Source organism: Physella acuta, unplaced genomic scaffold (assembly GCF_028476545.2).
Source record: "Physella acuta isolate Inbredline_101_S28 unplaced genomic scaffold, ASM2847654v3 ptg000072l, whole genome shotgun sequence".
Lineage (NCBI taxonomy): Eukaryota > Metazoa > Mollusca > Gastropoda > Physidae > Physella > Physella acuta.
In genome coordinates this window covers 1-26,856 of record NW_026731592.1, presented here as the reverse complement: position 1 = coordinate 26,856, position 26,856 = coordinate 1, and the positions used below count along the sequence as shown (strand labels likewise).

The 26,856-nt window shown below is 38.4% G+C and overlaps 1 protein-coding gene across 1 annotated transcript in view; it reads right to left on the bottom strand.

Moving 5' to 3' along the window:
• LOC131952607 (phospholipid-transporting ATPase IF) overlaps positions 1-11,815 on the bottom strand; it is a 30,293-nt gene extending 18,478 nt beyond the window's left edge. The window contains exons 1-16 of the mRNA XM_059315356.1: positions 11,681-11,815; positions 9,446-9,584; positions 8,466-8,588; positions 7,964-8,053; positions 6,625-6,705; positions 6,039-6,149; positions 5,491-5,619; positions 4,563-4,773; positions 4,205-4,286; positions 3,877-4,012; positions 3,145-3,226; positions 2,461-2,576; positions 2,197-2,355; positions 1,358-1,524; positions 687-829; positions 142-245 (exon numbers count right to left, since the gene is read on the bottom strand). Coding sequence (XP_059171339.1) covers positions 142-245; positions 687-829; positions 1,358-1,524; positions 2,197-2,355; positions 2,461-2,576; positions 3,145-3,226; positions 3,877-4,012; positions 4,205-4,286; positions 4,563-4,773; positions 5,491-5,619; positions 6,039-6,149; positions 6,625-6,705; positions 7,964-8,053; positions 8,466-8,588; positions 9,446-9,520 — 1,809 coding nt within the window. The 5' untranslated portion in view covers positions 9,521-9,584; positions 11,681-11,815. The remainder of the gene's footprint in view (positions 1-141; positions 246-686; positions 830-1,357; positions 1,525-2,196; positions 2,356-2,460; positions 2,577-3,144; positions 3,227-3,876; positions 4,013-4,204; positions 4,287-4,562; positions 4,774-5,490; positions 5,620-6,038; positions 6,150-6,624; positions 6,706-7,963; positions 8,054-8,465; positions 8,589-9,445; positions 9,585-11,680) is intronic.
• Between the last annotated feature and the right edge of the window lie 15,041 nt (positions 11,816-26,856).

Genomic DNA, 26,856 nt, shown 5'->3' with positions numbered 1-26,856 from the left:
AAGTTATTCCACAAAAATTATTTTTAATTATAATCATAAAATATATTTTTTAAAATATATGCTCTATATAAAGTTTCTGTAAGGTTATAAAATAATTTTATTTATGAAATACATGAGATATATATATTAAAAAATGTTTACCACAGCATATTCATCAATGTATTTCTGGGTTTCAGGTATATCACCATACACAGCTCTATCAATGATAGCCATGTCTGCTCCTTTACACATGAGAATGATCTCCCCTGGTTAAAAAAAAAGTTTCATTCAGACCTTGGTAAACATTGGTCTTGGAGAAAAGAATGATTTTAACGAGAATAGTGGAGATTTTGCTAAATAAAAAAATTACTAATGTAAAATATTTTTTCAGTTTTAAACCTTAGTTATTTAAACTGCTAATAACTCAGGTAAAATTAAAAAAAAAATCTAATGTGTTACCTATCAAAATATTTATTTAAAAAATATTTAACACTTTTTAAAAATACTTTTCATTTTTCACTTTTTTCTCCATACACATCAATCAGCACCATGCACTAGCAGCGAATTGCTGACTGGAGCTATACATAGATCCTTATACTGTGGCCATTTTCAGATACTAAACATTTGTATTGCCTTTATGATCATCTATTATGATCCTGATTCATAACACTATTATCTTTAATTGTCATAGTGATCTATTTTCTTACCATTATCATCTTCAATTATCACACTCATCCTTTTCCTGGTAGGGTCAAAGGGCAAGGTATGCAAGAGTTTGAAATGTTTCATTTTCTTGTGGAATGTGACCTCCATCATGTCATCTTTCATGCCATGGTAGACAACTCCAAATCTATTGGTTGTATGTATGTTTGTATTAAATGTATGTATATATAGGCTATATATATATATAAGTTCTATTAAGGTAATACTAGGCTACTAGGCTATATATAAAAGGCAGTGCTAGGTTATATGAAGGCATTATTGATTAGGTTATAAAAATGTAGTTTTAAAATTTAATAAATCAATACTAATCATTTTAAAAAGTGATATTCTTGTTTAAAAAAACTAAGTTAAGTTAAAAAAATCTTTCAAATAGGGACAGAAGCTTAGGAAACTGTAGTGTGAACAATTAATGTTTCCTAATTCTGAAAGACAATGGCTGTGAATCAGAGGAAAATGGGTTAACTGATCTACAAACACATGGGGTGTAAGGGGTTAACTGTCAACTAAACTGATCCCCACTACATTGGGGTGTAAGGGGTTAACTACTAACTAAACTGATCCCCACTACATTGGGGTGTAAGGGGTTACACTACCAACTAAACTGATCCCAACAAAACTGGACTGTAAAGGGTTAACTAAATAAACTCATCCCCACCTTGCGCAGGCTTCCACCAAAGCCTTCTCATCAGGTGAGCTGGCCTGGTACACATACTCAGCCCCAGTTGGACTGTAAGAACTGGACGTGCCTGCAGCGGTGTGGTGCCGGTCAATCCTCACCGTGTGGCACAGGGCCAAGACTTTAAAAAATGTGTCCATGTCCGGCTGGTCAAATAAATATGAAAACATTGGCAAGAATATCTAGTAAATACATGTTACATCAGCACTATTGCCTCAGTAAAATATGAAAACATTGGCAACAATATCTAGTAAATACATGTTACATCAGCACTATTGTCTCAGTAAAATATGAAAACATTGGCAAGAATATCTAGTAAATACATGTTACATCAGTACTATTGTCTCAGTAAAATATGAAAACATTGGCAAGAATATCTAGTAAATACATGTTACATCAGCACTATTGTCTCAGTAAAATATGAAAACATTGGCAAGAATATCTAGTAAATACATGTTACATCAGCACTATTACCTCAGTAAAATATGAAAATATTGGCAACAATTTCTAATAAATAAATATTACATCGACACTATTGCTTCCGTAGGTTATTCTTACAACAATAAAAGTAAAGGCAAAGAATAATAGCAGAAATATTTATGCTTAGTTACCAAAATAAAAATGAAAAAATAAAGACTTTTAGCACTTGCGTAATATAGAAGGATATTATAGACTATCCATTTCAACTACTACCTAAAATTTCACACAAAAAAATTAAATAATTGATAGTAATATGACAGTGAGAATATGTAATAATTACAAGTTATGCATCATTTCAAGTCTAATTGTTATGTTGCCTGTTAACTGAAAAAACTTACAGAAAACTGGACCTCATTTTTCAAATCTGTCTGCTCCTCCTTCCTCTCATACAGCCGTCCATTGATTTCCTCAAACTGACGTTTTCCAATACAGCATTGCCTAAATGCCATTGTGTTTTCTGTCAAAGTTCCTGTCTTGTCGGTAAATAGGAACTCCACCTAGCAAGAAACAAGAGGCTGATTAAAATCTGAGAGTCCTTTGCTCTTGTGCAACAATGTACTGCACCATGTAATGGTGAAATTACTTAATTAATATATTATCACCTGTCCCAGTTCTTCGTTAAGATCTGATGTGATAGCTTTGGCTGGCTCATCAATTGTTGGATCATACATCAACACATCCCAACCAAAAAACAACGACCCTAAAAATTTCTGCAATTCTAAAAATAAAAAATAAATTGGCATGATAGTAGATTTCGATTTCCTCAAAAGCAGTTTTAAACACTACCACTATTTAAACGTTCAATTCATCAATAATCAGATCTAGTAGGGAAAGTATCATGGTAAGTTACCCTTGTGAATCTAGCAATCCATAGGGCGGATGAACTAGATTTCACCTGTTTCTGCGACCCTGGCTGATGAAGGGATAGTGTGGTCAGCACTATGCCACTGCCTTTAATATGCCATATGATTTTTCCAAAATGTCACTTACAGTCACATACATAGAGATGGGGATGACATGTAAATGTCATATTCAAAATGTCACTTACCCACAGTCACATACATAGAGATGGGGATGACATGTAAATGTCATATCCAAAATGTCACTTACCCACAGTCACATACAGAGAGATGGGAATGACATGTAAATGTCATATCCAAATGTCAACCTACAGTCACACACAGATGGGGATGACACGTAAATGTCATATCCAAATGTCACTTACCTACAGTCACATACAGAGAGATGGGAATGACATGTAAATGTCATATCCAAATGTCACTTACCTACAGTCACATAGAGAGAGATGGGGATGACATAGTTGTACAAGACCATGAAGGCCAAGGCTGTCTCTACAGCGTCCTTTGCCTGGTTCAAGAGGAAGAGAAAATAACAGGGCTATTCCAAATAGACACATCAAAGGTGACAAACCAAAACATTCATACCTATTACTGACCCATCAACTTGAGCAAATGTAAAAACATTATGAAATGTAGAACAAAATGTGATGAGGAACAAAATGGAGTGTAAAACAAAATGTATAACAAAATGTGGTGTAGAACAAAATATGGTGTAAAACAAAATGTAGTGTAAAACAAAATGTGGTGTAGAACAAAATGTGGTGTAGAACAAAATGTGGTATAAAACAAAATGTGGTGTAGAACAAAATGTGGTGTAAAACAAAATGTAGTGTAAAACAAAATGTAGTGTAAAACAAAATGTAGTGTAAAACAAAATGTAGTGTAAAACAAAATGTAAAACAAAATGTGGTGTAGAACAAAATGGGGTGTAAAACAAAATGTAGTGTAAAACAAAATGTGGTGTAGAACAAAATGTGGTGTAGAACAAAATGTGGTGTAAAACAAAATGTAGTGTAAAACAAAATGTAAAACAAAATGTGGTGTAGAACAAAATGGGGTGTAAAACAAAATGTAGTGTAAAACAAAATGTTAAACAAAATGTGGTGTAGAACAAAATGTGATGTAAAACAAAATGTCGTATGACAAAATGTGATGTACCTTATTGCTGACCTGCTCCTTATCAACATACCAGGGGTAGACATGGACATCTTCAAACCAAAACTTGAGACCAGCAGACACCACAGACTCCACCAGCAAGATCACAAGGAACACCAGGAGAAAGGCGTTCATTTTCCTGGGGGGAAAACAGAACATGTGGCTCATCTTCACATACAGAATTCTCTTTATCCAAACACACCCATAGTGTTGATCTTCTATGGGCAGCTAAGTGGTGTGGCTGGGCATTAAGTAGCCACACAGATATGCTTTGAATATGGTAACAGATCAACTCTACTTCACCTAGTATAAGAAATTTTTTTCACCTCACCTTTCAACACGAGAGAACTTGGCCTTTTTGAACTTGGAATTCAGGGCCATTTTAGTGTCACGGCCAGTGTATACAGCGCAGCCTGAAAATTAAAATAACACATTGTTTTCTCTCATTGATTACAACAATTTTGTTTGGTCTCGCAATTGTTTTATGCTTTAAACAACTATAGAAAGATTTTCAAACGCCTTATTTTAATCAAATTGATAACACTAAGCCCAAATCTTCTTCTTCTTTGCTCTTAATTTTTAGTGTTGGAAGGGATAAAGCCCAAATGTATTTTGATCTCTTTAAGGTGGCTCTATGAAGCAGATTATCTACATTAGGCTAGGGTAGATACCAGAAATATAGCACAAACCATAAATGTATTCTGTATTCTTCAACCTGGCCCCACGCAGCAGCAGATTCTCTGGGTTCAAGGGCTTGGCTTCAGCCTCAGATCCAAAGTCCATGACCCCTTCAAACGTGTAGAGATCTGCTATTGGCGCCTTACATTTGATCTTGGCTCGCAGGTTGAAGAGTTCTTCAGGTGTGGCATAGCCCCGGGTCTCATTCAAACAGTACAGTGTCTGTTGATCAACATCACATCATCAATAATCAACATCACAACCTCAATAATCAACATCACAACCTCAATAATGAACATAATCAACATCACATCAACAATAATCAACATCACAACATCCATAATCAACATAATAAACATTAAATTGTCAATAATCAACACTGATCAACATCACATCATCAATAATCAACATCACAACATCAATAATCAACATAATAAATATCACATTGTCAATAATCAACATTGCAGCATCAACAATAAACATCACATCATCAAGAAAACAGTATCTGTACAAGCAACATGTTAAACGTAAATAATCAACATCACATCTTTAATAATCAGAATCAAAACATCAATAAACAACATCATATCGTTTATCAACATAATAACACGAACATTCTTAGATCAACAGAGTTCAACTATTTCTGGGTAACCTTTGCCATTTAAAAAGAAAACAAAAACATCTACAATAAAAGTAAAGCTAACAGAATAGAAGAGTAAAGAAACAAGGACAAGAAATGTAATTTCTGAGTTTCTATCACAAGTTATTTCCCTTGGTGAAAAAACAACAATGCTGATGACCCACTGGTTGAACCTAACACAACAACTTTCAGTGTTGTTTTTTGTGTGTTGTGTCTGTCACCTGTCAGCTGAGATAATAAATGACAGGTGAGTTTCTCCTCCCCACCTGTACTGCAGGTAAGTGAATGGCCACGCCTACCTTCAGGTTGGTCTCTCCATCCAGGTTGGCGGTTGTCACAAAACATTGACCCTGGGGGTCATGGGAAGACAGCAGAACCAGGTCACACGGGAACTCTTCATTCATGCTCACCTTCACGATGTCGCCAACCTGCGGGGTTGACAGGTTACAAGGTCAGTTAGGGCATTTTTACTTTCTTAACTTAACACAATCTACCCCTAAACTATTTACCTAAATATACTCATTTAAACCCGAAATTTTATTTTTATTTTCCAACTCTAAAGCCTTAACCCCACCCCCCCATACCTTGATGTCCATAGCTCTAACACCCCCCCCCCCCAATTTTAGTTTCTGCCCCACCCATACCTTGATGTCCATAGCTCTAACCCCCCCCCCCCCCCCCCACAATTTTAGTTTCTGCCCCACCCATACCTTGATGTCCATTGCTCTAACCCCCCCCCCCCCCCCCCACAATTTTAGTTTCTGCCCCACCCATACCTTGATGTCCATTGCTCTAACCCCCCCCCCCCCCGCCCCCCCCACAATTTTAGTTTCTGCCCCACCTATACCTTGATGTCCATTGCTCTAACATCTGGCTGCTGCTTGCCGCTGCGTATGATGGATGCTGGACGCAGGTTGACCTCATTATCCGCTCTGTGACGCAACCAGTCCTCATAACCCTAGACATAAACAGACATGATGTTTAAAGTCATGTCTAAACCCAAATCATAACCCTAGACATAAACAGACACCATGTTTACACCATAAGTCATGTCTAAACCCAAATCATAACCCTAGCGATAAACAGACACCATGTTTAAACCATAAGTCATGTCTAAACCCAAATCTCAAACCTAAGCCTGACTACAATCTGTCGTGACTAAAACCTAAGTCATGTCTACGACCTCAACTTATTAAACCAGATTTGATTGTGTTCTTTTGTTCTCATGAGCATCAGTCTAAAAATGACTGATAAAGAGAATTTAATGAATAATTCATGATCTAACAACTAGCCGGACAATGGGATGGTTTACCTGTTCAAGTTATGACTTACCTGTTAAAGTGATGGTTTACCTGTTAAAGTTATGACTTACCTGTTAAAGTGATGGTATACCTGTTAAAGTTATGATTTACCTGTTAAAAGTTATGACTTACCTGTTTGATGGCAGTGACAGCGAGGACAAACACCAGAGGTAGGATGCTGGTCAGTGGAGTGACTGGGGTGTCGATAACAAACTACAGGTAAGAAATAAATAACAGGTGTTTACAATTTGTTTCAATATTTAGATGAGAAATAAATTACAGGTGTTTACAATTTGTTTCAATATGTAGGTGAGAAATAAATTACAGGTGTTTAAAATGTATTTAAATATTTAGGTAAGAAATAAATTACAGGTGTTTACAATTTGTTTCAATATGTAGGTGAGAAATAAATTACAGATGTTTACAATGTATTTAAATATTTAGGTAAGAAATAGCATGCAGGTGTACTAGATGTGTAATACAGTACATCTGGGTGTAAGCTGATGCATTAAATACGGCTATTTCAAGATAGAATTTGAAAGTATGTTGAGTTAAGGATTATAGTTATTTCTGATTTATTATTAATTTATGCATACTTTTGTAATGGAAGATTTTAAAAGCATAAGTAAGATATAATCTTTTTAAAAACAAATTGCACAAATTTTTGCATTTTATCTACATTAATATTTCAGATGAATGTCTATTGTAAAAAGGCCAAAGCTAAGAAATGATCTGTCAGAATAAGAAGTGTTTTCCCCCATTAAAAACAACATGATAAAAATTGAAGATTGAACTAGAGCAACTTACAATGGATGAGTTGTATAAGTACACTAACAAGCAAGGTGGCTGACACACTATCTGGAGTTGAGTGATTGGGATGTTTATGATGATTGGGAAGTGTGAGTGATTCGGATGTGCGAATGATTGGGATGTGTGAATGATTGGAATATGTGAATGTTTGGGATGTTGTGTGAATGTTTGAAGTGCATGAGTGGTTTGGATGTGTGAGTGATTAGGATGTGTGAGTGATTGGGATGTGTGAATGATTGGGATGTGAGAATGATTGGAAAATGTGCATGTTTGGGGTGTGTATGTAAGATTGGGATGTGCGAGTGATTGGGATGTATGAGTGACTGGGATGTATGAGTGACTGGGGTGTGTGAGTGATTGAAATGTGTATGAATGATTGGGATAAGAGTGAGTGACTGGGGTGTGTGAGTGACTGGGGTGTGTGAGTGACTGGGGTGTGTGAGTGACTGGGGTGTGTGAGTGACTGGGGTGTGTGAGTGACTGGGGTGTGTGAGTGACTGGGGTGTGTGAGTGACTGGGGTGTGTGAATGATGGGAGTGTGTATTTAAGACTAGGATGTGTGAATGATTGTGATAAGGGTGAGTGACTGGGGTGTGTGAGTGACTGGGGTGTGTGAGTGACTGGGGTGTGTGAGTGAATATTTATAATAGATCAGTTTTACCTGGATGACAGCCACACAGAGAAAATAAAAGTTGGCAACTCTTCGCAACTGTTCAAACAAATTCTTCGGCAGAAATGTGATGATGGTGTACTGAAATAAAATGAAATAAAAAGGTAGGTGAAATAAGAGTACTTATATGATAAATAAAAGAATTTAAAAAAAAATTATTAGTGCAGTAATGTTTTAGCCAAAATAACTTTTTGTTTAACAACATGACCTTTAGCCAAATCTAGTTGAGATAACATCTTGGGTCAGAATGTTGGCATATATTAGATGAATCCACTACAGTAGATAAAATCACCTACTTTAGATGAAACAACTGCTAGTACATGAAACCACCTACTTTAGATGAAACCACAGCTAGTAGATAAAAGACAAAACCTTCGACTATAGATGAAACCTCTGACAGTAGATAAAACCACCTACTTTAGGTGAAACCACAGATAGTAGCTAAAACCAACTACTTTAGGTGAAACCACAAATAGTAGATAAAACCACCTACTTTAGATGAAACCACTGTGTTGCTGGGGTATTTAATTTCCTCTGTAATGCCATCACCGGGCAGGGCACGGTTGTCAACGTAAACAACACGGTCTTCATTTTGTCTGTGTCTTGAAAACAATCGCTGGAAAATAAGCAAAGTCACACAACGGTCAGAGTGATCTAAATTACAATACATCACATGAGGTAACACAATGGTTTAAAGTGATCTAAATTACAAAACATCACATGGCTTGAAATTTTATTTCAAAATATCAGGTTGGTAAATAAAGCAGCATTAAAGAGCTAAAAAAGACGTAAAAAAACATGAACTAAAAAAGTGAACTTGTGTCTGACTGTGAAACAAAACAGACATGGCTGCCATCAGATCAAGATGGAAGATACTGTTGGTGTCACTTGATAGGTTTTGGGATCCCCTAGTTATGCTAATTAAAAATGCTTTAATTATCTGAAACCAACTAATGGATCCAGTGATCAGATTAACAGGTGTTAACCCGGTCTAAAAGTTGGACCATAAAATATTGGATAACAAAAAATTCATTTGAAACATTTAGAGTATACAAATTTAAAAAAACAAACAGGCAGGGGAAATAAACAAGTCAGAGAAATAAACCAATCAGCAAAATTTTTGCTCATGTCTATTTTTTTCAAGATCTCCATTCGAGTAAGAAGCCCATTAGTTATGAAATCAAATTTAGAATTTGAGATGCAACCCCCCCCTCCCTCCCGTTTTACCACTCCAAGTAAAACGAAATTATATTGTAGATTTCAGAGAGGAGAGGTTAACATTGATTTTCTTTTTTTTTTCTGATTAACTAAAGTTGAAAAAAGTTGAGTTTCAAATGCTAATGACCTTTCGTAACTTCTGTGGTATGAGATTAACTAAAGTTGAAAAAAGTTGAGTTTCAAATGCTAATGACCTTTCGTAACTTCTGTGGTATGAGATTAACTAAAGTTGAAAAAAAGTGAGTTTCAAATGACCTTTCGTAACTTCTGTGGTATGAGAGCGCTTCCAAATCTTTCATAGGCCGACAGCCGTGCTGGTCCCTCTGCCATCTGGGCACACTGCGGTCATCAACAGCTGTTAGGTAGGGTGCACCAGCATGTCCATCAGGGCCAGCTGAAATATTGCATACCATTTATATCAAGGTCTTGTTATACAATAGTTTATACCATTTATATCAAAGTCTAACTATACAATAGTTTATACCATTTATATCAAAGTCTGACTATACAATAGTTTATACCATTTATATCAAGGTCTTGCTATACGAATTGTTAAGTATTGACAATGAATTTGAAATCAGTTAAAAAAAAAACACAATCCGAGTCCACACTATAAATTGTGCTGTGTGACATTTTAAAGGAAATTGTGCCGGGTGCTCTTACTATTGCACCTAACCAGTAAACCAAGGTCTTAACTACCGGCTTTTAGACTTGTGCTAGATAAGAGGTCGGTCCTTACCGAGGGTAAGAGAAATAATGTGACAGAAATGTGAAGCAGGCGCGGGGGGGGGGGGGGGGGGGGGGGGAAGAGCAACTGAAACTTTCAGGGACGACAACGCTGGATGAAGTTTATATTTTCAATATTTATTATAGATTTGTTTTTATTCTTCGTTCAGGGGTACGGAGTGCATTGTGTCCTTTCCTCTAGAGATACTTGAAAGAAACTCTAGTTCCAATGTGGCTTTTTAGAAATTAACTTTTATAAATTTAGTCTAGTTACTAGATCTAGATCTATTTGGTATATTATAATGCATCTGGAAATAAATAGAGCTACAGTACTCCATGTAAAGGACGCCGCCGCTTTAGACCCTTCAGTTAAATGTTTCACGGATTTACCTACTATGGTGGCAGAGATCGAACAGAAAGATCAACGACTGACGCTAGCATCCCAGTCGGTCTCAGAATTGCCGTCATTAGATTACAGAATATAAGAGAGAAAGCTAGCCTACACGAACATAAATGTGTTGTTTATAGGAAAAACAATTTACACAGAAAGTAGCGAGGCTATGCGGGGTTGTTTGGGTGTGAGAGTATCACGCGGTTAGATGATGCTCAAGTGATCCAGAGTAGGCATCCAACTTTTATTTGATAGCGTGAGTATTTGGTCAGTTACAGATGGAAAACAATACAAAGAACGAGAACAATTAATGTTTTGGCCATAGATCTTCGTTTGTCTGAATACAAATCGAAAATTAAAAGGGTAAAAATTAAAATCACTATTAGATACCACTGGCTAATAAGGGGGAGTATATCTAAGTATTTATAAGTGCTAGTTTATTTTTAGAACATTGATCTTAATACAGTTTTAAAAAGTGGTATTTGAATCACTTAGTACTTAAAAGACATTTGTTCCAAAAAATGAAATGTAAATTTGAGTTAAGGGACATGATCCGACATGCGAACCAATGGGACGCTAGGAAGCCATTGTTTCTCACAGGTTTGTAAGCAACAGACAACCAATCAAAAGACGGCTAAATCTGAGACGTCACACCCGGCTCTAAAGGGTACCTTAAAATATTTGAGGGAAAAGCTCAAGGCTGATTGATTATTGAGTATCGATATATAGTGTACAATTTACCTTCAGAAACCTGACAGGTGAATGGAATTACTTTAACAGGTAGACAGTTGACAAGTAATAACTTTAATCGAGACATAAAAAGGCAGTGTGTGTGTGTGCTTTTAGTAAACGGTCCATTTCAATAACAAAAATAAAATGAATAGTTATTCATAAAATACGATAGAGATTGTAGGGCCTAGTGATTGGGATAGAAGTAACGTTGAAACGTGTAGTATTGAAAGCAATATGGCTTTCTGTGTGTATGTGTGTTGGTGAATATTTGAGTGAATGTGCATGTGTGTGAACATGTTTGTGCCTGAAAAAAAAAATGTGTGAGTGCATGTGTGTGTGAATGTGTGTACATTTTAAAACAGCACACAATGTTGGTCTGGACGTGGGGCTTACACTTCTCTGTCTTTGGACGGACCGTGGGGGGGGGGGGGGGGGGCGGAGAGAGAGAGAGAGATTTGTCATTTAATATTATTTATTTCCCTGTGGCCTACCTACTGAAATCAACACACGTGTGTTCAACATTAGGCGCTATCTTCACAATGGCCTTGTGTAGCCGTGTTTTTAAATAGCGTTATCTCACTCGTCACAAGACCGATAACTCACCACACGACCGATAATTCACAACACGACCGATAACTCACCACATTGTTTGATTAACTGGAGTAGAGATGTAATCCAAGCTAGGACTAGATTAGAACACACTTTTTAAAAATTACCTAACTTGATCGCGAACCATACAATAAAACATAAAGTATTGTATATGTATAGCAGATCTAGTTTTATAGAACACAACGCACATAATATTTAGCCAACCAACACATCAAGTATGCTGCGCACTGTTGTTATTGAAGGTAAACAAAAATCAACAACTTGTATGGGCCTGGTTCTACATACAGAGTGTAGCGACGTTTAAAGGGATCAACTTACTCCTACACGACCCAGCTAGCTATAGACACGGGGACGGGGTAGGTAGGCAGGTGTGAATGCGGATATATTTAGATACATACACACACGGCTGACTGGCGAACTGTTGAATTTCGTCACAATCGATTGCAGTCGTGTCCGGTGGGTGGTGCCGCTGGGTGGTGCCACCGGGTGGAAGGGGCGGGGTTAAAAAGTGGAAGAAAACATTCGTCATCGTGTCAATGTTCGGGGTAGACTACGTCATACGATGACGTCAGAACTACGGCGGTTATGGTCATTAGTTCGGGTACTTTCTTTCAGAGCTAGAGCGGTTATAGTACTGGTACTTTTCTATAAGTGTCAGAGTTTCTTCCAGGCCCCCCCCCCCCCGAACGAAATGAAATTTATATAATTTATATAGAAAATATATACTTTTAACAGTGTCCGCCCCCCCCCCCCCCGCCCCCGAAAAATTTCAAGTGCCCCCCCCCCCCGGAGAAAAAGTCTGGAAGAAACACTGATAAGTGTTACTTGTCCTACATCCGTGCACTGATAATAACACTGTCACTAACCTCTCAACCTCGAGACTAACCTTACACCCCCCCCCTAACATTAACCTTACACTCCCCCCTTACATTAACCCTGCCTTCCCCCTAACATTATAACATGAACCCCCTTACATTATAACATTAACCCTACACTCCCCCCTTACATTATTACATTAACCCTACACTCCCCCTTACATTATTACATTAACCCTGCCTTCCCCCTAATATTATAACATTAACCCTACCTTCCCCCTAATATTATAACATTAACCCTACCTTCCCCCTAACATTATAACATCAACCCTACCTTCCCCCTAACATTATAACATTAACCCCCTTACATTATAACATTAACCCTACACTCCCCCCTAACATTATAACATTAACCCTACACTCCCCCCTTACATTTTAACATTAACCATCCACACACCAAACATTAACCCTACTATAAACACAATTACTAAATCTACCCGACCCGACAACATTGTTTTGTAGTGCCGGTGTTTTGGTAGCAACCATCGACTCCACACATCAGCTCATGTCATTTAAGTAACTCATGTCATTTGGCCATCGATACACTGGTTCTTGTAGTTAAGTAACTCAAGTCATTTGGCCATCGATACACTGGTTCTTGTAGTTAAGTAACTCAAGTCATTTGGCCATCGATACATTGGTTCTTTTAGTTAAGTAACTCATGTCTAGCCCAGGTAGAAACAGGTGTATGACGTCACGGCACGGTGTAACTGGCCAGACGGGTCAGATAAGATTCTTCCCAGCACCGGAACCTGGTCACATGATGTCAGTCACGTGGTGACAGTCACGTGACTGACACAGGGGCTTAATCCAATTTGGGGTCAGGTTGACCTAGTTTTTAATGTGAAAGCGCTGCGGGGGAGATTGGAGGAGGGGGTGTAATGGATGAAGGTAAACGATCAGCATGTCAGTTTAGCCAAGGTTAGCTAAGGAATGTGAACGGTACGATCTTACCGACAACTTAAGCCTGGAACAAGCAAACTTTTATTTGAAGTAAAAGTTTTACTCATTCCGTCGTGAGGTTTATTACATTTTGTATCTGTAATTTCTGGGCATTTCTGCTGTATAGATTAATGTTATAAATAAGTCATCCGGACAAAGTTGGTCCGGACATGTCATCCGGATATGTTGTATGTCAATGTAATCACGTGATGTCCTGATCCTACCATTTTTCTTACAACAGGAACCTCTTATAAACAATGTTTCTTCCAGGACTTTTTTCTCCGGGAGGGGGGGGGGGGGGGCACTTGATATTTTCGGCGGGGGGGGGGGGGACACTAGTAAAAGTGTATGTTTACTGTATAAATTCCATCTCGTTTGGGGGGGGGGGGGGGGGGGGGGGTATCGAACTGTTTTAGGATTAGCTGCCCGTGTTCAGGTATCGAACTGTTTCAGTATTCGCTGCTCGTGTTAAGGTATCGAACTGTTTTAGGATTAGCTGCCCGTGTTAAGGTATCGAACTGTTTTAGGATTAGCTGCCCGTGTTAAGGTATCGAACTGTTTTAGGATTAGCTGCCCGTGTTAAGGTATCGAACTGTTTCAGTATTCGCTGCCCGTGTTCATGTATCGAACTGTTTTAGGATTAGCTGCCCGTGTTTAGGTATCGAACTGTTTCAGTATTAGCTGCCCGTGTTAAGGTATCGAACTGTTTCAGTATTCGCTGCCCGTGTTCATGTATCGAACTGTTTCAGTATTAGCTGCCCGTGTTCAGGTATCGAACTGTTTCAGTATTAGCTGCCCGTGTTCAGGTATCGAACTGTTTCAGTATTCGCTGCACGTCTCCAGTATCGATCTTATTTGGGCCCAGCTGCAGATCTATTTTTGGCCGAAAGCGAAAATGCTGTATCATTATAATCTATTCGAATTCACACATAGAAATACACGCGCGGGAATACATTCATTGCGGGGCGATTGTTCACCGTCACGGAATAAATCGATATCACTAATTTTAGATCGATTTCTAGCACTAATCGATTACACTTTATAATCGATATAATTGAGAAGTAAGTGTGAGTGAGTACTTTTGCAACATTCCCTTGTACCCTACAAAGGGAGGGGTGTATAGTATCTTACATTTCCTCATGAATAAGCCAATGATTAAACATATATTCACTTGAAAATATTGTATCGCGGATCAGCTGAACTAAAAATAGCAGCAAATTGACATCACTCACTTAAAACAATGGGAAGCGTACGAAACCACGTGACTTATGTTTATGTTTGTAAAGCGGATCGGGTCACGTGACACCGATCTGAAGTAGATTAATCTTGACGTCTGTTTAAACTGTTTCCCCATTCAAGTGGCGGCCGGTCAAGTTTTGTTGGCGGCGGGTTGGTCAACATTTGTTAACTGTTTACACGTGTTGGCGTGACGTCAACACACGGCTCACCAGCTCATTAGGCGGCGTGTGGCTCAGGTGAATATTTGGACAGGTGAGACCTGCTAGGTGGGGCACAGGTGGGGGGGGGGGGGGGTGCTCGGGACACTAATTAGGTTTGGGACACGCCGTTAAAACACTGGCCAGTCCCCCATATCAAAATAAGAGTTGGTGACTTCCTGATGTTGTCGAGATTTGTCGCCACCCCTCGCCGTACAGATAATCGATCAAATGACCACTTGACCAGTTCTACGTCACAACTAGAGAGTGACTAAACAACGATCCATTTGACAAAGTCAGGCAATGGCGAACTAACTTATGTAGAGAGTGCCCGACTATCCCATAAACAGAATGACCAACTACTCCATACAGAGAATGGCCAACTACCCTTATACAGAGAATGACCAACTATCCCATATACAGCATGACCAACCACTCCATACAGAGAATGACCAACTACCCTTATACAGAGAATGACCAACTATCCCATATACAGAATGACCAACTACTCCATACAGAGAATGAACAACTACTCCATACAGAGAATGACCAACTATCCCATATACAGAATGACCAACTATCCCATATACAGAATGACCAACTACTCCATACAGAGAATGACCAACTGCCCCATATACAGAGAATGACCAACTACTCCATACAGAGAATGACCAACTACCCCATATACAGAGAATGACCAACTACCCCATACAGAGAATGACCAACTACTCACACTGACACCTGGCTATTCATCAACCAACCAGCAACAGAGAATGACCAACTACTCCCACTGACACCTGGCTATTGATCAACCAACCAGCAACAGAGAATGACCAACTACTCCCACTGACACCTGGCTATTGATCAACCAACCAGCAACAGAGAATGACCAACTACTCCCACTGACACCTGGCTATTGATCAACCAACCAGTCACAACACAGGGTCCAGATCGACCAATGACCTTGACCCAGCTATCTGATAACGTGAGATATTTCATTCCACCTGCAGTCAATGACCAGTAGCTCCCTTTGTGTTGTCGCGTGTCCCGAACTGTGTTGTCTTTATAGGACAGGCATGCGGACATCTGGACATAGACTGACACATCTGAACACAGACCTACACACTTCACCAGAGACTGACACAGAGACCTACACACTTGACCAGGGCCGACACACTTGACAAGGACCGACACAGAGACCTACACACTTGACCAGTTATCGACACGCTTGACCAGAGACTGAGACACTTGATCAGAGACCGACACACTTAACCAGTTATCGATACGACACGCTTGACCAGAGACCGACACGGTTGATAAATACTAACACAGTTGATCAAAGACCGACACATTTGACCAGAGACCGACACGGTTGACAAGAAAGCGACACACCAAAGATGACTGTTGCATACCTATCGCAGAATATAATAATTTACTAGCTGCATCCCGTGCTCCGCCACGGTAAATCTTTTTAAATGTACATTTTTGGAACAGAACAAAACGAACAAAAACACAACACAAACATAAACACAAACAAAACACAACCACAACACAACCACAACACAACCACAACACAACACAACAACACAACCACAACGCAACCACAACACAACCACAATACAAACAAAACACAACACAACCACAACACAACCACAACACAACCACAACACAAACAAAACACAACCACAACACAACCACAACACAACACAACCACAACACAACACAACAACAACGCAACCACAACACAACCACAACACAAACACAACAAAAACACAACACAACCACAATACAACCTCAACACAACCACAACACAACCACAACACAACCACATCACAACCACAACACAACCACAACACAACCTCAATACAACCACAACACAACCACAACACAACCACAACACAACTACAACACAACCACAACACAACCACAGCCACAACATTAGAATCACCACCAAACAACACGCTTTTTTAGGCGTCCGCGCCCAAAGAGAGCCTTAATTTAAGTCACATAAATAGATCCTACTCCATAACTTACAATAAAACAATGCGATGCAAATAAATGTACGGCAAGTGGCGTTTACTTTTATGGTTCTAAGAAAACACATTGGTAATGTAATTAGAATCACCACCGAAAAACATGCTTTTTCCAAGCGTCCACGCCCAGAAAGAGCCTGTTCAGCATTCTCTATACTATAATCCTAAAATTTCACCATCTGTTAACACCGAAAAACAAAAACAAAAAATAGTGATTTTGAGAGATCATAGACTAATTAGAAAATAATATAAATAACCATAACATTTTTCTATTTTACTTATGAACCTTAACATATAATAATCAATGTGGAAGTAATAACAAAAATTAACTTAAATTATTGAGAGTGAGTTGAATATTAAAAAATAAAACACATTTTCCCATACGTCCGCGCTCAGAGAGAGCCTTTCCATTCTTCTCAAAAAGTCTAATTTCACCATCTGTTTTCATAACACCGAAAAACAAAAGCAAAAAGATAGTGATTTTTGAGAAATCATAGACTAATTAGAAAATAATAATAAATAATATTAATAATCTTAACATTTTTCTCTTTTAATTATGAACCTTAACATATAATAATCAATGCGGTAGTAATAAACAAAAAATTAACTTAAAATGATATTGATGAGTTAAATATATTTTCAAATTACCTCCCTTGCAAAAAATTACCAAAAAAAAAGTTGAATTAATTAGTTTCTTTGACCTACTTTCATAAAAATATATCCATTTTTTCTAGGAATATAAACGAAAATGATATTTAACATTGATTTTTTAAATATGTTTTAGCCATGTGCGTGTATTTAATATTTTATTTAAGTTATGCAAAAGAGTAAACACAGTGGCATTTATAAAATAGCTCTATGCCTCTATATAAACAAACCCTACTCTATTACCTATAATAAGACACTGCGGTGCACTGAAAAGCACAGCATGGTGCGTAGTTTACTTTTATAGTCCCAAAATCTATAGCGATGACGGACGGAAGGACACGCTCAGCCCGCTTATATTATAGACTAGCTGCATCCCGTGCTCCGCCACGGTAAATCATTTTTAAATGTACCAACTTTGGAACAGAACAAAACAAACAAAAACAACACAAACACAAAAAACACAACCACAAACACAACACAACCACAACACAACCACAACACAACACAAACACAACACAACACAACCACAACACAACCACAACCACAACACAAACACAACACAACACAACTACAACACAACCACAACAAAAACACAACCACAACAAAAACACAACCACAACACAGCCACAACACAACCACAACACAACCAAAAAACAACCACAATACAACCACAACACAACCACAACACAACCAAAAAAAAAACAACAACACAACCACAACATTAGAATCACCACCAAACAACACGCTTTTTAGGCGTCCGCGCCCAAAGAGACCCTTTCCAACATTAAAAATTTAAGTCACATAGATCTAAATAGATCCTACTCCATAACTTACAATAAAACAATGCGATGCAAATGAATGTACGGCAAGTGGTGTTTACTTTTATGGTTCTAAGAAAACACATTGGCAATGTAATTAGAATTACCACCGAAAATCACGCTTTTCCCAGGCGTCCGCGCCCAGAGAGAGTCTTTCCACCATTCTCTATATTATAATTATAAAATTTCACCATCTGTTAGCACCAAAAAACAAAAACAAAAAATAGTGATTTTGAGAAATCATAGACTAATTAGAAAATAATATAAATAATCTTAACATTTTTCTCTTTTAATTATGAACCTTAACATAGACTAATCAATGCGGTAGTAATAAAAAAAAGATTAACTTAAATTATTGTTGAGTTAAATATATTTTCAAATTACCTCCCTTGAAACAATTACCACAAAAAAAAGTGGAATTAATTAGCTTTTTCGACCTACTTTTATGGAAATGTATCCATTTTTTCTAGGAATATAAACTAAAATGATATTTGACATTAATCTTTTTAATACGTTTTAGCAGTTTGCGTGTATTTAATATTTTCTTGACGTTATGCGAAAGAGTAAAAACCGTGGCAATTATAAAATAGCTCTATGCCGCTATATAAACAAACCCTACTCTAATACTTATAATAAGACACTGCGGTGCACTGAAAAGCACAGCGTGGTGCGCAGTTTACTTTTATAGTCCCAAAATCTATAGCGATGACGGACGGAAGGAAGGAAGGACACGCTCAGCCCGCTTATATTATAGACTAGAATACCCGTCATCCGTTGGATAACTGTGGGTTTCGGGGGTCATCCATCAAAAAACATCACGTCTGTCACTCAGAGGCATAGCGACCCTTCCCGGCGCCCGGGGACAAAGTTTTCGATTTGAACCCCCCCCCCCCCTCAAACTTTTGATGTGCACCCCCCCCCCCCCCACTCAAACTTTCGATTTGAACCCCCCTCAACCTATCAATTTATTTTTCCAAACCATTTTGGCGCCCCAACATATGTCCCCCCCCTTCCCCCCTCCACCTCCCCACCCCCCCTTCCCCCCCCCACCTCCCCTCCCCACCCCCCGCCTCCCCTCCCCACCCCCCGCCTCCCCTCCCCTACCGTCCCCCCCCTCCTCGGTACGCTACTGCAGTGTCACTTATCGTCACAAAAAACAGACCCCACATTCAAATATATGTTTTTTATCTTTTAAAAACACCGAAAACACCGATTTCGGACTATCCCTTCATAAACTGACGTCACAGGTGACCTACTCAACTCTACTTCACCTGCCCAGTGTCCTGCCAAGTCTCAGACAACATGTTTTTATCGTTTAAAAAACAATTCCAGCCGAGCATGTATCTGACCACACTATCCTTTCATATGCTTAGGACAAAGAAACAGATGAACTCTACTTCACCTGCCCTGTATCTTGCCAAGTTCAGATAGGCAACGTTATCATTCACATCTATAAAAAAAAATTGAAAAAAAAAATTTCATTGACATATTGGTCTAGAACCCGTGCCTCCTGCATGAGAGCTGACTACGCTACCATTTTAGCTATTTACTCGTGACGTCACAAGTGAATTTTTATACTATACTATGTGTCTCCTTATGCAACTTGATTTACGCGTATAGATTCTAGATCTAGATCTGAAAATAAGTCTAGTAGTACTAACTTTCAAATTAAATTTTATCTTAAATAAGCCAAACAAAGATTTATATAAAATAATTAAGGCCTGAAATAGATTCTAGATGTAGAATTTACATTGAATCTAGTGACCTACATCTAGGCTAGATCTAGATCTAGGCTAGATTCATAAATTTCCTTCGATAGCTGATCTTTAGATCTAGAGAAATTTATCGTAAAACTAAATGAAAAAGACAGTTGAAAATTGATATAAGTGTTGGAACGTAATAAATACAGCAAACGGACGTATTGTTAAAGTTATGACCGACAGAAAATTAGCTTTGTAACGCGTTAAACTTTTGAATGGGCCACAAAGTCTTTGATGGGGTCCGCCATTTTTATTGAACCAAAAATGTAAACACATCAAGGGACGTCACTATCCCCACAAAGTTTATTCAAAGTATTAACATTTTTAAAAAAATACGGTTAATTTAACTATGAATAAATCAATTAATTAATTAACGTCTTTAAATAAATTTGTGATTAACAGTCTGTCTGCATTAAAAAATTATTCTCTACCTACATACTATTTTACAGCTCTCCACATAGAGCCGAACATATCAGGATACTTGATCAGGCAAACAAACAAACAAACAAACAAATAAATATTCAAACATGTAAACAAACTTGACTTTTAGTAGTATACTAGAATACCCGTCATCCGTTGGATAACTGTGGGTTTCGGGGGTCATCCATCAGAAAACATCACGTGTGTCACTCAGAGGCATAGCGACCCTTCCCGGCGCCCGGGGACAAACTTTTCGATTTTAACCCCCCCCCCCCCCCCCAAGATTTCGATTTTCAACCCCCCCCCCCCTCAAACTTTTGATGTGCACCCCCCCCCCACTCAAACTTTCGATTTAAACCCCCCTCAACCTTTCAATTTATTTTTCCAAACCATTTTGGCGCCCCAACATATGTCCCCCCTTCCCCCCTTCCCCCCTCCACCTCCCCCCGCCTCCCCTTCCCCCATCCCCCCCCCCCGCCTCCCCTCCCGCCCCCCCCCCCCCTCCTCGCTACGCTACTGCAGTGTCACTTATCGTCACAAAAAACAGACCCCACATTCAAAAATATGTTTCTTATCTTTTAAAAACACCGAAAACACCGATTTCGGACTATCCCTTCATATACTGACGTCACATGTGACCTACTCAACTCTACTTCACCTGCCCAGTGTCCCGCCAAGTCTCAGACAACATGTTTTTATCGTTTAAAAAAAACGATTCCAGCCGAGCATGTCTCTGACCACACTATCCTTTCATATGCTTAGGACAAGGAAACAGATGAACTCTACTTCACCTGCCCTGTATCCTGGCAAGTTCAGATAGGCAGCTTTATCATTCACATCTAAAAAAAAAAAATTGAAAAAAATATCATTGACATATTGGTCTAGAACCTGTGCCACCCACATGAGAGCGGGCTACGCTACCAACTTAGCTATTTACTCGTGACGTCACAAATGAATTTTTATACTATACTTTTGAGTCTCCGCGCATAGATCTAGATATTAGGCTAGTAGTAGTAACTTTCAAATTAAATTTAATCTTAAATTAGCCAAACAAAGATTTATATAAAATAAAGAAGTTCTGAAATTAGCTAGATCTAGATAATTCTATCTAGATCTATATTCTACGACTCGCTTGCTTAGGTCTTAAGTTTAGTTTTTCTTGCTAGATCTAGATCTAATCATTAGCTACGCTGATAGGCCCGGAGCGAGCATTTCAAAATTACCATATTCCAAACAAAGATTTATATAAAATAATAAAGGTCTAAGATAGTTTAGTATATAGAAAATCATTATTATCTAAATCTAGATAGAATTATCTATATTTTAGATATACGACTGAGCTATATCTAGAGTTTACGTCTATAATTTTGCACACTTAGTGGTATAGAAGCCGCGTATGAATCTTAAGCAAATGGATCTAGGCCTTGACTCCAGCACTTCAAAATTTGCATAGGGGCCTAGTCAAAACAAAGATTTATACAAAACAATAAAGGTCTAAAATATTTTAGTATATAGAAACTCATTATTATCTAAATCTAGATAGAATTATCTATATTCTAGATCTACGACTGGTTTGCTTAAGTCTTGTTTTTTTGGATTGTATTTATAACTAATAAATCTATGATTTGACCTAGATTCTAGATCTAGATCTAGTCTATAAATAACTTTCCTTCGACAGCTGATCTTTAGATCTAGAGAAATTTATTGTAAAACTAAATAAAAAGGCAGTTGAAAATTGATATAAGTGTTTGAACGTAATAAATACAGCAAACGGACGTATTGTTAAAGTTATAGCCGGCAGAAAATTAGCTTTGTAACGCGTTAAACTTTTGAATGGGCCACAAAGTCTATGATGGAGTCCGCCATTTTTACTGTATCAAAAAGTAAATACATCAAGGGACGTCACTATCCCCACAAAGTTTATTCAATGTATTAACATTTTTAAAAAAATACGGTTAATTTACCTATGAATAAATCAATAAATTAATTAACGTCTTTAAATAAATTTGTGATTAGCAGTCTGTCTTAAAACAAATTTTTTTCTCTACCTACATACTATTTTACAGCTCTCCACGATGAGTGCAACCATGCGAGATAGTCGATCAGGCAAACAAACAAACAAACAAAAAAACAAAAAAATAAATATTCAAACATGTAAACAAACTTGACTTTTAGTAGTATACTAGAATACCCGTCATCCGTTGGATAACTGTGGGTTTCGGGGGTCATCCATCAAAAAACATCACGTCTGTCACTCAGAGGCATAGACAAACTTTTCGATTTGAACCCCCCCCCCCCCAAGATTTCGATTTTCAACCCCCCCCACCCCCTTCAAACTTTTGATGTGCACCCCCCCCCACTCAAACTTTCCATTTGAACCCCCCTCAACCTTTCAATTTATTTTTCCAAACCATTTTGGCGCCCCAACATATGTCCCCTCCCACCCCCCTCCACCTCCCCCCGCCTCCCCTTCCCTCCCGCCCCCCCCCCCCCCTCCTCGCTACGCTACTGCAGTGTCACTTATCGTCACAAAAAACAGACCCCACATTCAAAAATATGTTTTTTATCTTTTAAAAACACCGAAAACAACGATTTCGGACTATCCCTTCATATATTGACGTCGCAGGTGACCTACTCAACTCTACTTCACCTGCCCAGTGTCCCGCCAAGTCTCAGACAACAAAAACTATTCCAGCCGAGCATGTCTCTGACCACACTATCCCTTAATTTGCTTAGGACAAAAAAACAGATGAACCCTACTTCACCTGCCCTGTGCCCCGCGAGGTCCTGATAGTCAACCTTATCATTCACATATAGGGCTTAAGAAAAAATAATTGAAAACGTAAAAAAAAAAAAAGTTCTATTAATGTTTATGACACTGGCTTTAAAATTTAGCCTTCATTCTCCAAAGCAAATTTTAAAATGCTTTTCTGGCATATCTAGCCCTGGCCACCTATACCATGTTTAAATAATGTGAACACCCGCCATTTTGCTCGTGGTAAACATGGCCTAAAAATGGTCGAAGTCATTCGTCCGGTCCGTACGCCATATTGTTGTTAGCAGCCGACCACGCCTCCAAGTTAGTGAGTAATCCTACTATATCTAGATATAAAACCTAGATAACAAAAAAATCCCATGTATTCTCGAATTAGATGATCATTGAAGCTAAACAAAGATTTATATAAAATAATTAAGGCCCGAAATAGATTCTAGATCTAGAATTTACATTGAGTCTAGTGACCTAGACCTAGATCTAGATTCTAGATCTAGATCTAGAATCTAGGCCCTAGCCTAGGCCCTAGGCTAGATTCTCGACAGCTGATCTTTAGATCTAGAGAAATTTATCGTAAAACTAAATGAAAAAGACAGTTGAAAATTGATATGAGTGTTGGAACGTAATAAATACAGCAAACGGACGTATTGTTTAAGTTATAGCCGGCAGAAAATTAGCTTTGTAACGCGTTAAACTTTTGAATGGGCCACAAAGTCTATGATGGAGTCCGCCATTTTTATTGTACCAAAAATGTAAACACATCAAGGGACGTCACTATCCCCACAAAGTTTATTCATGGTATTAACATTTTTAAAAAAATACGGTTAATTTAACTATGAATAAATCAATAAATTAATTAACGTCTTTAAATAAATTTGTGATTAACAGTCTGTCTTAAAACAAAAATTTTTCTCTACCTACATACTATTTTACAGCTTTCCACGATGAGTGCAACCATGCGAGATAGTCGATCAGGCAAACAAATAAATATTCAAACATGTAAACAAACTTGACTTTTAGTAGTATATAGACTAGAATACCCGTCATCCGTTGGATAACTGTGGGTTTCGGGGGTCATCCATAAAAGAACATCACGTCTGTCACTCAGAGGCATAGCGACCCTTCCCGGCGCCCGGGGACACATTTTTCCATTTTAAACCCCCCCCCCCCCAAGATTTCGATTTTCAACCCCCCCCCCTCAAACTTTCGATTTGCACCCCCCTCAACCTTTCAATTTATTTTTCCAAACCATTTTGGCGCCCCAACATATGTCCCCCCGCCCCCCCCTCCACCTCCCCCCGCCTCCCCTTCCCCCCCCCCCCCCCGCCTCCCCTCCCGCCCCCCCTCCTCGCTACGCTACTGCAGTGTCACTTATGGTCACAAAAAACAGACCCCACATTCAAAAATATGTTTTTTATCTTTTAAAAACACCGAAAACACCGATTTCGGACTATCCCTTCATATACTGACGTCACATGTGACCTACTCAACTCTACTTCACCTGCCCAGTGTCCCGCCAAGTCTCAGACAACTTGTTTTTATCGTTTAAAAAAACGATTCCAGCCGAGCATGTCTCTGACCACACTATCCTTTCATATGCTTAGGACAAAGAAACAGATGAACTCTACTTCACCTGCCCTGTATCCTGCCAAGTTCAGATAGGCAACTTTATCATTCACATCTAAAAAAAAAAAATATTGAAAAAAAAATATCATTGACATATTGGTCTAGAACCTGTGCCACCCACATGAGAGCGGGCTACGCTACCAACTTAGCTATTTACTCGTGACGTCACAAATGAATTTTTATACTATACTTTTGAGTCTCCGCGCATAGATCTAGTAGTAGTAACTTTCAAATTAAATTTAATCTTAAATTAGCCAAACAAAGATTTATATAAAATAATTAAGGCCTGAAATAGATTCTAGATGTATTAAGGCCTGAAATAGATTCTAGATGTAGAATTTACATTAAGTCTAGATCTAGAATTTACACTGAGTCTAGTACTCTAGTAGTGACCTAGAATCTAGATCTAGATCTAGGCTAGATTCATAACTTCCCTTCGACAGCTGATCTTTAGATCTAGAGAAATTTATCGTAAAACTAAATGAAAAAGACAGTTGAAAATTGATATAAGTGTTGGAACGTAATAAATACAGCAAACGGACGTATTGTTTAAGTTATAGCCGGCAGAAAATTAGCTTTGTAACGCGTTAAACTTTTGAATGGGCCACAAAGTCTATGATGAGTCCGCCATTTTTATTGAACCAAAAAGTAAACACATCAAGGGACGTCACTATCCCCACAAAGTTTATTCAAAGTATTAACATTTTTAAAAAAATACGGTTAATTTAACTATGAATAAATCAATAAATTAATTAACGTCTTTAAATAAATTTGTGATCAACAGTCTGTCTGCATTAAAAAAATTATTCTCTACCTGCATACTATTTTACAGCTTTCCAGATAGAGTCGAACATATCACAATAGTCGATCAGGCAAACAAATAAATATTCAAACATGTAAACAAAGTTGAGTTTTAGTAGTATATAGATAGAAGATAGATAGATATTATAGATACCGTCAACACACTCCACAGTATAAGTAAACCAACCTATCAATATACCCACACTATCTCTAAGTCCATATTATGCAAATTAAAAAAGAAAAACGAAACCCCGCTAAAAAGGTCTCCCTAGTAGGGGAACCAAATTTGTAATAAAACACGAACATGAAATATTTATTGATTTTATGGGACAGTTAGGTAAACAAATCGTTTTTAGCGTTATATGTACGTTTTATTTTTGTCTACAGAAGATTAGGCTACTGTATACCATGTTTAAAGTAATCAGTAAAGATTATTGTAGTGAATAGAGTTGGTTTGTGTGTGTGTGGGGGGGGGGGGGGTGTCCACCTAGGGGCTTGATGAATAAAAGAAACTGCTTTTGTATTTGTAAAAAGTTTTCGTTTTAAATGATCACAAATCATTTCAGAATGAGATTACAGTAATGAAGCCTGATAACAGTGGCGTAGCGAGGTCGGGGTGTCACCCGGTGCGGCACTTAATGGTGTCACCCCCCAGAGGCGTTGCGACCCTTCCCGGGGACAAACTTTCAAGTTTTCGATTTGCAACCCCCCCCCCCTCAAACGTTCGATTTGCACCCCCCCTCAAACTTTCGATTTGCACCCCCCTCAAGTTTTCGATTTGCACCCCCCCCTCAAACTTTCAATTTGCACCCACCCCTCAAGTTTTTCTCTATATATTTTGCTATTTTTTGCCTTGGTGTCACCCCCCTAAATGGTGTCACCCGATGCGGTCCGCCCCCCCCCCCCCCGCTACGCCCCTGCCTGCTAATATTATGTGGTGTGCTATCTACGTACTGATGGGGCATACATACCGTTACAATACGGACAAGTAAAATTACTAAAACTTAGTGATATGGGGGGGGGGGGGGGCAATTAAAATTAGGGTAATTTAGGTATATAGAGGGGACAAGAGGGAT